The following is a 15,237-nucleotide window of genomic DNA, read 5'->3' as shown; positions in this document are numbered from 1 at the left end:
TGTGGTACTATGGGTTAATTTGCTGGACTATAAAGTTGGTTTGAACCTCAAGGTTAATGGTTCAAGCTAACCAGCTGCTCCTAGGAAACCCTATACAGGGTTGCTGTGGGTCGGAACTGACTCGATGGTACTTAACAACAACAGCAACAACAACAAGCAAAGATTTGACATTGAAAAGAATAATGTTAAGGCACTAATTTATTTGATCAAATGAGACTCTTACCCATATACCCATAATTCTCCAGAATTAACTGAGGTCCATAATATTATCTGGAATCCACCTCTCTGACCTTAAAATTTTTGCATGTAATGGTTTATGGGCCCTTCATTTCTTTTACTCTAGACATTACAACTTCTTAAGTGGTACCATTTTGTGCCAACGACGCAAGGTTATTCTTTGCAATGGACTCCTGGTGTTGTGCTGTAGGATAAGCACTTGAATACAGGTTGGTTTGAACCATAAGGTTGATGGTTCAAATCCACAGGCCCTTCTCGGAAACTCTATACAGGGTCGCTGTGAGTATGGGTTGACTCAAAGGCCCTTAACAACAACAACATTCTTTGCAATTAAGAATATGACCATTAAGGAAAGGATTCCCCTCCCCCTTTAACTGATTCAGTGTTTGTCTGTGTGTGCCCCCTCCCTGTGTGTGTCTTTCCTTTTCTCACTATCATGTTGTATGTATACCACACATTGAAAACATTCCTGCCAACACTTAAAAGTGATTTTCACCATTTAAAACACATGAGGAAAGATTTTCTAGAAGTAAGCATCCAAAAAAACCACCCTTATTTCTTTAAACCTTATGCTAAAAATATCTGTTGAAGTCTTCCTAAAACCAAACAGTAGTTTAATAAAAAGTGTCTGCCTTGAGCATTGTATTTTTTTTTATGATCTATCTATATGGAATCAAATTGACCACAGAACTCAAAAGATTGGATAGGAAATTTAAGGGCTGTAAGTTTGTGTTATGGACTCCTGGTGTGGTACTGTAGGGTTGGATTGAGAACCACATGGCCAGCAGTTCAAACCCACCAGCTGCTCCTCAGAAACCCTATCCAGGGTTGCTATGAGTAGGAACTGACTTGATGGTGACTAACAAGAAGTTTATATGCTGATGTGGGGAGGACTAGCTTGGAAAAAGAGGGTGAGATGGTTGTAGATCTTGAAGAATGCAATTAATTTCACTGAATTGTATGTATAGAAATTGTTGAATTGGCATATGTTCAGCTGCATGTATTCTCATCAACGATAACAAAAATAAAATAAACTGTAAAATAAAAGAAAAAAAATCTCAGTAATAGGCATTAACGTGCATATGATTTTCAATACAAATGCTTATAAGCCCATCACTAAAAAAAGTCAAATAATCTTCAGGAAAAAGAAAATGAGCCCCCCTGAGTGTCACTCTGTTTGCATATTAGCACGTAGCCAGGTCTCTGCCAGCTTGCTCTGTAACTGACTGTTGCAGATGCTCTGTCTCAAGTATTTGGAGTCATATCTTTAGTGCAAGCCTTCAGGGACAAACAATAGCACCTGTTCCTCACAAGATATCAGGCCAGTTAGCCCATTCATGTATCTTTAATGAAACTCTGGGGCAGATGGCAAAAAATGGCATCATCAACAACTTAACACAGAGAAAACAAAGGGGCTCAGTGTCTATACAACAATGTTATTTTATGAACAGGAAGAGACAGAACCTATGTGTTTCTCACAAAAAGATGTGAGAATTAAAAATTTTGGACACGTAGTTGATTTGATCAATAATGTGTTTATTATTAACCCTTTTCAAAGGTGAAAAGCTTTGGACAAGGATTATAGAAGTTTAGAAATAATGGACAGTTATGCTTTGGGGAGAGGAGCCCTGTTGATGTAGCTGTTAAAGTGCTTGACTGCTAACCCAGAGGTCAGCAGTTGGAACCCACCAGCCACTCCATAGGAGAAAAATGTGGAGAAAGTTGTGCGTGCGCTCTGCATTGGAATCCACTCAGTAACAGTGGCTTCGGTTGCTTTGGGTGATACAGTTTATTTCTTGCATGATGCACTGACTAAACTTCACCCATGATGAAATGCCTTACTTCTCATTAGTCATTCAAGTTACATACCTAGCCAGTTAGTGCTTACTTTCAAAGCAATAAAAATAATGCTGTTTTCATGCTCAAAGATATAATTTTGATCACGTCAGGTTTTACTAGTTGAACTCACAAGATCAGTTTTACCTATAAGATAATTAAAGAATCTCTGAATGTGTGCTTAGGGAAAGCTATATTTAAGAGAAAAATAAGATATTTGTAGTTTTCATAACTTTTTGGGAAAAGACATGTGTAGACTGGTCATTTTTAGATGGAGTGAGGGGAATTCTATTATTTTTTGTTCTCTAGTAAAACATTTTTTTGGGGTTGCTGTTTCCATTGTGACTACTCTTGTGGCATATAAGCAAAGAGTAAAATAGTTTGGTGGGAAGGAAAAGAAAAGGCATGTTTGTATGTTTCAGAGCAATATGGGACTTTTCTGTATCTTCAAAATTCTTCATGTCCTCTGAGCACTGAGAATCTGCACAGTGAATCTGATCCACAACTTACAGAGGAGGAAAATATGTGGGTTCTTATTTGAAGCCTATATGGCCACCAAGCCCTACTTAATTTTTTTAACCCTCATCCTAACCTTTGCTTCCCAAATGTGCCCTAACTTAACCTGGTAATCTTCTAGTCATCAGAATAGATGGAAAGTTATGATAGAAGAACTGCTGTTTTATGTTTTCCACTCATATCATTTGCAGTGGGTCGTGTCCTAAGCTTTTTATTAATGATGGTTGTTGTTGTTAAGTGTCATTGAGTTGGTTCTGAGTCATAGGAACAGCTGGTGAATTTGAACCGTGGACTTTGCAATTCAAATTGACCTTGCAGACCAGCGCTTATCCTAAGGTACCATGCCAGGATATTAATTGGAAGTATTCTTAGCTCTTTATTATGCTTGCTGGTATCTAAGACACACAGTTCCTTTAGAATAGCATCAAACTGGGGAAATCTGAATACCATTGGTCAGCTGTATCAATGTGGACATCTTGGCTGTGCTGTTCTATAATTTTGGAAAGCGATTACCTTGGAGGGAACTTGGTAAACCGTTCCCTCCTATTTGTCGCAACTTCATGTGAGTCTTATTTTATTAGTAAAATTTTCGGTTAGATAATCATGTCACATCTAATTCTATTGCCTGTTTCATTTCAGTCTGTTTCGCACGTTTAATAAAATGCGATATTTAAAATTACAGACTTGGGCCTGATTCCCCTGAACTTGAGTCCTGGCTTCACTTTTTAATTGAGCAAGTTATGCACCCTCTCATAACCTTGTCTTTCCTATTAAAATAGTAAGGGTAATAGTCCTAAGTACTTCATAAGGCTTTGAGGATTCAGTAAGATAGGACATATAAATCGCATTCCCAGTCCTAGACATGTTGTTGTTGTTGTTAAGTGCCATTAAGTCGATTCCGACTCATTAAGAACCTTTGTGGGTTTTCAGAGGAGTAGCTGGTGGGTTTGAACTGCCAGCCTTGTGGTTCTCAGTCTAGTGCTGATCCTAGAGTTGCCATCTGCTGTGATTATTGTAGTTATCACTGCTATTAGTTCTGTAATTAGAGCTAGGAGTCCTGGTGTGGCACTCTAGGAGAAGCACTGGACCTCAAGGTCAGTTTGAATCACAAGGTCGGTGGTTCAAACCCACCAATTGCTTCTGGGAAAACTCTACACAGGCTTGCTGTAAGTCAGAACCGATTTCAAAACACTTAAAAACCGCAACAATTTGAGCTAAAATAGGAGGTTTTCATTATTTTCTCCCAGCCTGCATTTGTATTGGGTATTTATCTGGAGTCCTAGTGTGGCACTGTAGGATCAGCACTGGACTGCTAACTGCAAGATAGGCAGTTCAAACCCAGCAGTCACTCCTTGGAAACCTTATACAGGGTCGCTATGAGTTGTAACTGTGGCACTTAACACCAACTGGTTACTGTGACTTGTCCTAATTAAAAAACACCTCTTCACATTTTGTTTTATTTAAAATAAGCTAAGGACACCTTTAACATTTGGAGCTGAATGATTATTACTAACAAAGTCAGAACTGACTTGATAGCACTTAACAACAACAATAACAATGAATTATTATAATACGTTTCTGAAATTAACGACAGTAACCATTGATGTCTAACTGTGCTGGGTACTAAGTGAGAAGAGATAGGACTGATTCATAAGATTCAGGCTATAGAGCCATCTAGAACTTTTTACAATGTGTCAGCAGTCTGTTTGTTTCCATTCTGCTTGTTCTGTTTCTGTTAATCTAGCTTCCCGTCCTCTCTTTGCCTCCTTATTTTTGTTGTTCGTTAAATGTTAACTACTTGGTTTCATTTAGTTGATTGTTTAAGGGGGCACCTGTCACTCACAGGTGATACTATTGATCTTACAAGCCAATCTATTATTTGGTGACCTGCAAAAATAGCTTTGACTTCAGTCAAATGGAATCTTAGTCTGAGAGTCTCAGGGGGTTCTCTGCTGTCTATCAGTCCACATGGCCTTTTTTAGGAATGTGAATTTTGTTTAAAATTTTTCTCCCATTCTGTTCAGGACTTTGCATTGTGTCTCTGTTCAGAACAATTGCTATTGATAGCTGGGCACCATCTAGTTCTTCTGATAATCAGGCTAATAAAAAGCCTGAGAATTTGCTTTTTTAATAAGGTCCCGAATGACATAATACTGCTAGTCACTTACTGCATGTTGAGAACTGCTAGATTTGATCATCTCTAATCCCAACTCTTTGATGGTATGTCTTTCCTTATTTACCTTGTCTCTTGGCTTATTTCAACTGCTCCTGGGTTAACATTTAATATTTAAGGTGCCCAACAGAGTCCTGGTGTGGTACTGTGGGCCAGTGCGCTGAACTGCAAAGTCAGCTTGAACCATAAGGTTGGCAGTTCAAGCTCACCAACTGCTCCTTGGAAACCCTACATAGGGTCGCTATGAGTTAGAACTGACTCAGTGGCACTTAACAACAACAACATACGTACCTTGTAAAATGTGACAGACAGAAGAGAGTTTCCTTAAATTCTACAGCTCATATGCTGCAGAATAATGCACTGGATTATAAGGTCGGTGTGAACTGCAAACCCATCAGCCGCTCCACAGGTCACTATGTGTCAAAACTGACTAGGCAGCACTAAACAACAGCTATTCTTTAGATTAAAAAAGAACCTAGCTAGTTTACCTAGGCATCTCATGTCCATTTCTAGTTACAAAGGAAATATTTTCAGACACCAAACTTCAAGAGTTAAACTCTGATTCTCTCATTCTTAACTGACATTGCCTTCTGATCTGTATTGCTTGGTAACTAATACAAAAATAAAATTATGTTTTTATTCTGGAATTACATTAAATGAATAATACTTAAGAACCTATATGATGACTTCAAGTGAGTCTGTAATAAAACTCCTCTTCTTGTTTTTCATGATCTTGTAGATATCCAGAATGGGATAATTATCTGTGAGGCATGGTATTTGCTAAGAACATGGCACACCTCTGCTTTCCAAACTAAATTATTTCATTGGCTCAAGTTTTCTGGTTTGAAGTGGAGTCATGGCTAAGAGCCACACTTCTTGTGTTCTTAGTAATTTGAAAATTTTCTAGTTATTAAATATGCAAACTATATAAGAAAAGAACAAGTAACCAACATTTACTGAGCTCTTATTATGTGCCAGGCACGGTGCCATCTGTAGTTTTATTGTCCACTTAGTACTCGTAATAACGATGTAAGATTATCATTAGTTTTAGCTTTTCTGCGTGGAATATAGACTCACCAAGGTTAAGTAACTGTTTGAGGTCACAAATGGTAGTGTATGGATTTGAGCTCAGATTTGTTTGACAACAAAGTCTTTGAAGAAACAAAGGTTCTCAAAAGTAGGTGTTAAATGAATGAACATAAGATTGACTATATAATACTACCTTCTTAACGCTGACCTTTAAAAACAATCACCCAATTATAATAAAGTTAGGCTCTTGTAGGTCATTATCTAAACAGGCTCTTCATAATGTTATTTCCTTTAAAGCATCTCTAAATCAGGACATATACAGCCTTCACTTGACCCAGGTATGTAAAGAAAGGACACTCACTGCCTTTTCAATCCGAGTGATTTTTGGATAATTCATTAATGAAACATTCTTTTTTACTTTGAACTCCCCAAGTAATTCCTGTCTACTGAGACTAATTTCTGCCTTATGTAACCACTCAAACTTAGCTTGATATTCCTTCCACATATCATTTCTTCAAATATTTGAAGACAACCCTTATATCTTCTCTATTCCATGCTAAATACCACCCATTTTCCCAATTACTTCCTAAGAACCATAATACAAAGTAGTAACAAGTAAACATTTGTTAAATGGAACAGGGGATTAATTTGTAAATAAAGTGAGGCCCAGGCTCTTCACCTTTCTCTTGTCCTTTAGAGTGTGAAGCATCTACACTAGGTTCTATACAATGCTAGACCCTGTTTTCTTTTAGAAGAAACTGAAATGATCTTGGATGCACTCTTGCATGAAACAATTGTCACCCCAAAGCATATTGTTCTTTATTTCCTGACAGAACATTTAGCTCGTCTTTGACGTCTCAGGTTTGCATCAGATCACTACAAGCTGGAATCATGCAACAATCCCAGTGCATTTCTTTAGGGTTTAAGGCAAGACCTAGGCACTAGGGGATCAGCTCCAATTTAAGCAGGCTAAGTTTGTACTCTAATGTACAAAACTAGGGCTTACCTCAGCTAAAATGAAAGAAATAGCTGCCCAAAGCTAGTTTCTTTCACGCCCCACTGGCGAGGTAGTAATTGCACAAAGACCTTTTTATTATAAGTTGATTTTCCTGAGAAATGAATTCAGAAAAATACTGTAAAGTGTTTATTTTTTGCTTGCCCTTTATTAACCCACATCTTAGGGCTTTCCCCAGAGAAAAGCTGTTGGTAAATGAAACCTCTTAGGCCCACATAGAAGCATTCTTGCAATATGTCCCTGGCTGCGGAGGGAACAGGGACAGACAGAGCAAGGCAAGGTGTTGCTATTTAAACAGGGTCATAAGCCAGATATGGAATTTTGCCTAAAGAGAAGATTTAGGAATTTAAACAGGAGAAAGGTTTTGGGTCAGTAGAATTACTGGTAAAGGTTTATGTCTGAAAAAGGATAAAAAGCAGCTCTTTTATGCTAGTACACAGGCCAGAAACACTGTTTGAACTTACAGGTAATTCTTTTTGTATATTCTGCTTTTAATCTTTAAATAAGAAAACTCTTGATAGTTCCACCTATAAAATTATGCTATAAAAGGAAATAAATAAACAAAACAAAAAAACCATCCTGTAATGCTATCCTGGAATCAGGGCAGAAGGCATAGAGTACAGAAGAGAGCTAGGAAATTAAAATGTGATTTTCACAGGCATGATTCTGTCATAGCTCTTATTTTCTTTATATGGAATACAAATACTGATATAGAGTGAAGATTTTCTATTTTGCATTTTTGTGCTCTTTGATACATTTATTGAGGTCAAATGACATTTGATATAGGAGGATTTATTATGAAATGTTCTCTGACTACAACTCCATAATTACGGAGCTACAAGGTAGTCCATAAAGCTGTAAAACTGCTTAGCCAGACAGGCAATTTATATGTTACATCGAGGTGTGTATGGCAAAGAATATTAGTTTAATTGGGAGCCAAGATGTAGTAGCCTTAAATCTGAACAGCTCTATGTTTAACATAATGCAGTGGGGCTTTGAAATAGACTACCTGAACTGGAGAGATACAGCGTTTGGAATATATAACAACAATTAGATAATATTTTTTGACCAAGGATACTAAATAATATTTTCAAAATAAAACACAGACTGTGGAGCAGGTGAAAGGGCAAAACCTTCCAGCATTGTGCAATACAAGAAAAGATGCAGACTTATTGATCTCTCTAGTTCTTTGTTAACAACACAGAAACAAAAGGGGAAAAAATGGTGGGGGAGTGAAGAACACCATTAACTACAGTTTGGTAGAAACAGGAATGAGTCAAATGCACAGTCAAGTCATGTCCCCCGTGTGCGAATGGGACCTAGGAAAAAGGGTTTGGTGGAATTTGTCTGAATTCTCTCAGGGCACGATATGGAATGAGGTTGGAATTGAGTGGTTATGTGGGTACCAGTATACCACCAGTGGTGAAAACAGATACTTGGCATACGTTTGCTCTCTGTCTGATCATAGGCTCTCTTCTGTTTAGCAGGTTCAGGGTCACATGCCTCCGCTTATGATCCCAATTTTTCCACATGACCAGCGGACCCTGGCAGCAGCTGCTGCGGCCCAACAGGGATTCCTCTTCCCTCCTGGAATAACATACAAACCAGGTAAGTAGAGAGGGATTCCACAGTCTTTGGGAAATGCTACGAGCCACATGTCATCCTCAGTAGTCACAACAAACACAGGTGTATGCAAGGGAATTATGAATAAAAGGATCACTAAAGTTTATTTTAAAGTACAATTACAATTTGGGTAAGGGGCAAAGTAATAAACCAGTTGGATGCTAAAGACTTTTGTTTTTTCTTTTCCACTTGTATTTGTTCTGAATTTACAGATGAGTTGCCACTTTCCCTAGGGATTACAGCATTTTTGTCAATTCTTTCTCATACCTTTCCATGGATAATTACCATTGGGTGAAGAGCCTTTCTTCCTCCTGACAGCATTTTGCCCTGAGAGACTGGTCACATACAGTGTAAAATGCTGTCATTGTTTGTTGTCTGATTTCTCTTGAGGAAAAAAAAAAAAGTACAAACTGGGTTGATTTAATTAGCTTACCACTAATATGTAAAATTCTTTGGATTTTAGTGTAAATAATGAAGCATTCAGCAACATTTTCTCATTCATCTTTCAACCTCTCCTTTCCCTCCCCCTTCAAAAAAAAACAGGTCACATAACCTTGCAGTAAGATATGTTTTGAAATGATTTACCAAATGTTATGAATTTTCTTTATTCCTCTGAGTTTACTGGACTCCTGGGGAATTCAATTAGAGCCGTAATGGTTTGAAGCTTCTTTCAGAGCCTCCTTGTAAACAGCGTTTTAAATGTTTAAAGATATGTTGCCAAAGGAATCCAATGTAAGAAGATAGTCAAGTAAATAAAAGTCAACCTTAATTTCATTTGTGCATTCTTTGCACATGACCTAAGCTCAGAAGTAGTGACCTTGTTCTACTCATTAATAATTTTTGTGTCAAGTTCTTTCCAACATATTAACCTGATTACATTAACTACTGAATGTGCATGCAGTAGTTTCTTTAAGTTATGGGCTTTACAAAGTGAACAAAGGCATTTTATTTAATATGCTTAAATAAATAACAGAATATAAATCACTTGACTAAAATTCTGTTCAGAACGCTTGCTAAAAAGCATAAAAACAACCCTACTGGGGTTGGCCTCTATGAGACTACTTTTTACCATTGTTCATTTTCTACATTGGTGGAGAACTCTTATCCTTGTGAGGAAACAATGTGTCTGTGGCAAAACCCAAATGATTTAAGGAATAAGATGTTAAGAGATTGGCTTTGGGGTACCTGAGTGAAAAAAAAAAATGTGCTTATCAAATTGCTGAAAATTCCTTTTTTTTTTTTTTTTAGAGTGGACTCTTTAGAGCCACTTACACTGCTATGAAACTGGTGTCCAAGTTAAGGACAGGTGTGCATTTTGCCAGAGGAAATCTTTTTGTCACTTTAGTACTTCAGACTTGCCTTAACCTTAGTAACTATTTCTTCATCGTGATTTCCCTTGGAACATAGGCATTCACGAAATGTACTGGTTTGGTCCGTGTCCGAGTTACCATTCCTGTACAAGTCTTACAAACCTTCTAAATGAACTGTCTGTGGAAACTTCATTTTATTTCAGTGTTTGCAAACTTAAAATTCTTCAAATTTCAGATCAGATATCAGTCTTGTTTTCTCTTGTTGTTATGTGCTGTTGAGTGAGTTCCAACTCAGATCAACCCTGTATAGGGTTTCTGAGGAGCGGCTTCTGGGTCTGAACAACCGACTTTGTAGCTAGCCTGCCTGAGTTTAGCCTACAGGCCACACCAGGACTCGTTATGTGACCTCGACATTTTAAGACTATATTGTTGCCCTAATTTTGTTAAGAAGTCCTAGTATGGCACTCTAAGATAAGTACAGGACCTCACGATATGTGGTTCAAATCCACTAGCCACTCCTCAGACACCCTATACAGGGTCACTGTGAGTTGGAACAGACTTGACAGCAGCTAACAACAGCAACAATGTTGTTATCACAGTGTTGTCATTTTCAAATAATTATTTTTAGGCTCACTTTTTTAAAGTCTCTCAAACAGCATTAATGAGATTGTAACTGAGAAGGATGTGGAGATTGGTAGTGAATTGTACAGGAGCAAATTACCTCCATGGACAAGAGATGCAACATAGAGTTGTAGTTGTTGTTGTTAAGTTTCGTCACATTGGTTCTGACTCATAGCAACCCTGTATAGGCTTTCTGAGGAGCAGCTGACAGTGGATTTGAACTGCTGATCTTGTGGTTCACAGTCCAGTGTTGGATCCTGTAGTGCCACACCAGGAGTCCATAAAGTAGTATGCTGAGTTAGAAAAGTTATGTTTATAAATGTTGGCTAAACTTTGTTGGCTAAGGCAGGACACTGGCTTGGGATATGTAGGAAGATGTTTAATCACAAGCTAGGGTGGTACAAGAAGTTATTTTCTGATGATCCCTGAGTTATATCAGATCATTTAATTAATCAGAACTCTCAATTTAAAAAATATTTTGGTTAATGTAGGATTTATTGTATCTCAAAATTATGCTTAAAATGGATTAAACTAGTATTTTTTACTCTAATAGTTGAGAAATTGCTGATTTAAAAGACTTACTCTTGCAGTGTTGCTTTGTTATGCACGTGACCTGGAGAGAGAAGATTACCACTACATTAGAGTCCAGACTACAGAGACATTGTTCCCCAAACTGAGTTTCAGTAACGTCACCTGAATACATATGCGATACTTACTAAATTTTTACAAGAGAGTAACTTTGTCACATATAAAATCCTTGAAAATGTGCCATAAATTTTTATTCTGGTTCCCTAAGCAAAGAGCTCTGGTAGTGTAGAGGGCTATGAATTGGGCTGCTAACTGCAAGGATCAGCAGTTCGAATCTACCAGCTGTTCCATGGGAGAGAGATACATTTATCTGTTCCTGTAAAGATTTACAGCATTGGAAACATTATACAGGGTCTCTGTGAGTTGGAACTGACTCCATGGCACACAACCAACCAAACCAATCAAAATATCGTGACCAATAAATAACATCATGATAATGGAGAAAAGATTGACGTTTTCAGGGACTTCATTTTGCTGGGATCTGCCATCAACACTATAGAAGCAGCTGTCAAGAAATCAAATGACATATTGCGTTAGGCAAATCTGCTGCACAAGACCTCTTTAAAGTGTTCAAGGGAAAAGATGTCAGCTTGAGGACTAAGGTGAGCCTAATTCAAGCCACAGTATTTTCAGTTGCCTCACATGCATATAAAAGTTGGACAGTGAATAAGGAAGATAGTAGAAGAATCGATGCATTTGAATTACGATGTTGATTAAAATACCACGGACTGCTAGAAGAACAAGCAAACCTGTCTTGGAAGAAGTACAGACACAATGCTCCTTAGATATTCTCACTGGCGTTTGGACATTTTGTCAGGAGGAATCAGTCCCTAGAGAAGGACATCATGCTTGGTAAAATGGACGATTAGTGAAATAGTGAAAGACCTCCCAGTAGATGGACTGACTCAGTGGCCGCAACAGTGGGCTCAAACATAACAATTATGAGGATGGCGCATGACTAGGCTGTGTTTTGCTCTGTTGTGCGTAGGATTGCTATGAGTTGGAACTAACTCAATAGCATCTAACAGCAATAACAACAAACAAGAAAATGAGCAGGCACTACCTTGAATTTCATAAATTAAAAAAATAAATGGCCCTCCGTAAACAAATTCTCCCCCTCTTTATGGATCCCTTTCCACCTTCCTCATAACCTGAAGTAATGCTAGAGTGTTTATGACCTCATCTAAATAAGTAATCATTTTGATTTGAGAGAGCAAAAACTCCCTTGGGGATGATGTTCGGTGTCCTTTAAAGTTGACTATTTCCAAACCCATAGTCACAACTACACCAGTTTTCATAGTCATCTTTGATAAGGGCCTTCACTCTCCTTCAGGCATTTTAAAATCCCAGTATGCAATGAATACCCAGGAAGATTTCTACTTCAGTGAGTTGTTGAAGGCTATTGCCTGCTACTGGGATTGTGTAACTTCAGAGGAACATCTTTGAGATTGCTCTCCCTAGAAACAGCTGCATTGAGTTTTAACCCTTAACTTTTTTTGTTATTATTTTGCTGGTTTTATTATTAAGAGACATCTTTCTTGAAAGGGATACATAGTCAAGGCCCAGAACACAAACCCCAGACGTGAGTTTGCTTTCCTCTTTCACAATGTGATATTTGAGAAAATTAAGAAATAAGCCAATTTCACAGTTGCCAGTACATATCAGATCCAGAAATATTTACCTAAAACATGAAAACAATAAATAGCCTCCTTCACGTACCAGGAATGATACAGATGACCATGTGCTTTGTGTTTGGGATTTTCAGAACAATTACTGTTGGAGTGCCCTTGAAGTTTCCTCAAATATGCTAAGAATAGGATCTATCCTTGCACCTGGATCCTTCACTTACGTCTGAGTTATAACATGATAACAGCTAATGTTTATTGAATATTTAATGTGTGCCAGACACATGTGTTTTACATAGATAGCTTTATTTAATTCTTGCTTGAACATGCCAATTAATGTTGCTGAACATCTCTTTTTGTCATCTGTAAAGTATGGCATAATTTGCTTACTCCTCAGTGACAGTATGGAGATTAAATTAGGTAGAATGTGTAAAAATGTTTAAAAATGTAAAGCTCTAGGATTGTGGGTAGACTCTCATCATGAAACAGGAAATTTAACTGGCCCATTAAACAACATTCTTAATCATTAGAAGCATCCTAAAGCTGAACATTTAACTGACCCATTGTATTCCTCTGCCTGGTGACTAAAAGCAATTTTACAACTACACTTCATGCTTCCTTTCCAAAAATTATTTCTTTAGTGCTGTTGAAAATATACACAGCAGATTATACATCGATTGAATAATTTCTATATGTACAGAGACATTCATTACATTCTTCAAGTAGTACAACCAAGAATGTACTACTTCTTCCCCTCCTTTTCCAAATTGTTCCTCCCCCATTAACATAAAGTCACTGCCTCCTAAGCTCCTGACTTAACCTTATTAGCTGCAGTTGTCCTTTCTATCCCATATGGGTAGTTATTTAAAAGAGAACAATGCTCAAGGCATACATTCTTTACAAGCTAAAACTATTATTTGGTTCAAAGAAGACTTTAGGGGACATTTTTAGTTTAAGGTTTAAAGATAATCTCAGGGCAGTAGTTTCAAGGGTTCATCTAGCCTCCATGGTTTCAGAAAATCTAGATGCCATGAGAATTTGACATTCTGTTTTGCATTAGAGTCGGATCAAAACAGTACTCAGGCACCATCCTGCTCTGGTCTCATGGCAAAGGAAGAACGGGTTCATGGAGGCAATTATAGTCCATTTTCTACTTTAGTCTCTACTTTCTTATTTCCTTGTCATTCCTAGCAACTAGAGACAGAATGTTGTATCTTGGCTGGCCGTTTGCAAGCTTTTAAGACCCCAGGCACTACACAAGAAACTAGAAGCTAGAATGGAAGCAATAACACCATATTAGACCAATTGACTAGGATCTCCCATGAAAGTATCTTGGTATGGCACTGAGGGTTAATGTGCTGGATTGCAAGGTTGGTTTGAGCCTCAAGATTGGCAGTTCAGGTGCACCAGCCACTCCTTGGAAACCCTATACAGGGTCACTATAAGTTGGAACTGACTCAACTGCACTTAACAAAAACAAACCTCCAAACCAATATGTATGTATTGTCGCAAGGTACCATTGAGTCGATTCTGACTCACAGCGATTCTGTGCACAACAGAAAAAAATGCTGCCCCAGTCCTGCCTCATCCACACAATCGTTGTTAATCTTGAGCCCATTGCTGCTGCCACTGTGCCAGTCTGTCTCATTGGGGGTCTTCCTCTTTATCACTGATCCTCCACTTTACCTAGCATGATACCTTTTCCAGGGACTGGTCCTTCCTGTCACTATGTCCAAGGTCTGAGAGATGAAGGTTTGCCATCCTGACTTCCAAGGTGCATTCTGGTTGTTTTTCTTCCAACACAGATATGTTTGTTCTTCTAGCAGTCCATGGTACTTTTAATCATCTTTTCTAACACCATAACTTAAATGCATCAATATACATCTATATTTTTAAAAAATTAGTTGCCATTGCGTCGATACCAATTTATAGTAATCTCAAAGGAGAATTGTAGGGTTTTCAGGGCTGATGTTTCAGAAGTAGACCTCTGGGCCTGTCATCAGGGGCACTTTTGGGTAAAGTTAAACCTCTAACCTTTCAGTTAGCAGCCTACTCTGTAAATGCTTTCTATATACGTATGTCTGTATCTACATCTGTGTCATCACAGTTCAGGCAAAGTCCAATTACACATACATCCATGGTTCCAAGCCCCATAAAATCTATTAAAATTTTGAGGCATATACAATGGTTTGTAATAATAATAACAGCATTATTGTGAGATGTGCATCCAGACATTATTATTATTGTATTACTATGTTAAAGAGGTGTTATTATATCTGGAAATATTTATTTAATGTTTCTATGCATAGAAAAGTATACTATATACAAAGGGGTAAGCCAAAAAGTATTGCTACAGTTCCAATTCACACATGCATGGGTTCATTCAAAACAAAATGTGTTTAAACATGTCTCTGCAATCAATGAGTGGCTGCAGACAAATTCTTTCTGTAATACATGTATGCTTGTCTTAGTCAAAAGAAGGTGTCTTTAGAAAAAAAAAAAAGTATACTTTTTGTGCCATGGGAAAAAATGATTTAACATTAGAGGTAATATCAAATTTTAACGAAACTCAAGTGGGCACCTTTCCAAATTATTGAAGTTTTTCAACAAGTTTACAGGCTTTCTGGCCTATGCAAAACAACAGTTTGCATATTGGTCAAGTTT

The 15,237-nt window shown here is 37.7% G+C and overlaps 1 protein-coding gene across 5 annotated transcripts in view; it reads left to right on the top strand.

Annotated features, from left to right (window-relative positions):
- SOX6 (SRY (sex determining region Y)-box 6) overlaps positions 1 to 15,237 on the top strand; it is a 691,777-nt gene that overhangs the window by 492,142 nt on the left and 184,398 nt on the right. For all 5 annotated transcript variants that reach the window (XM_006865785.1, XM_006865784.1, XM_006865786.1 and 2 more), the window contains one exon: positions 8,294 to 8,414. In XM_006865785.1, the coding sequence (XP_006865847.1) occupies positions 8,294 to 8,414 (121 nt within the window). The remainder of the gene's footprint in view (positions 1 to 8,293; positions 8,415 to 15,237) is intronic.

This window comes from Chrysochloris asiatica, unplaced genomic scaffold (genome assembly GCF_000296735.1).
Source record: "Chrysochloris asiatica unplaced genomic scaffold, ChrAsi1.0 scaffold00083, whole genome shotgun sequence".
Taxonomy (NCBI): domain Eukaryota; kingdom Metazoa; phylum Chordata; class Mammalia; order Afrosoricida; family Chrysochloridae; genus Chrysochloris; species Chrysochloris asiatica.
The sequence above is the reverse complement of the archived record's forward strand: the minus strand, read 5'-3'. Positions and strand labels throughout refer to the sequence as shown.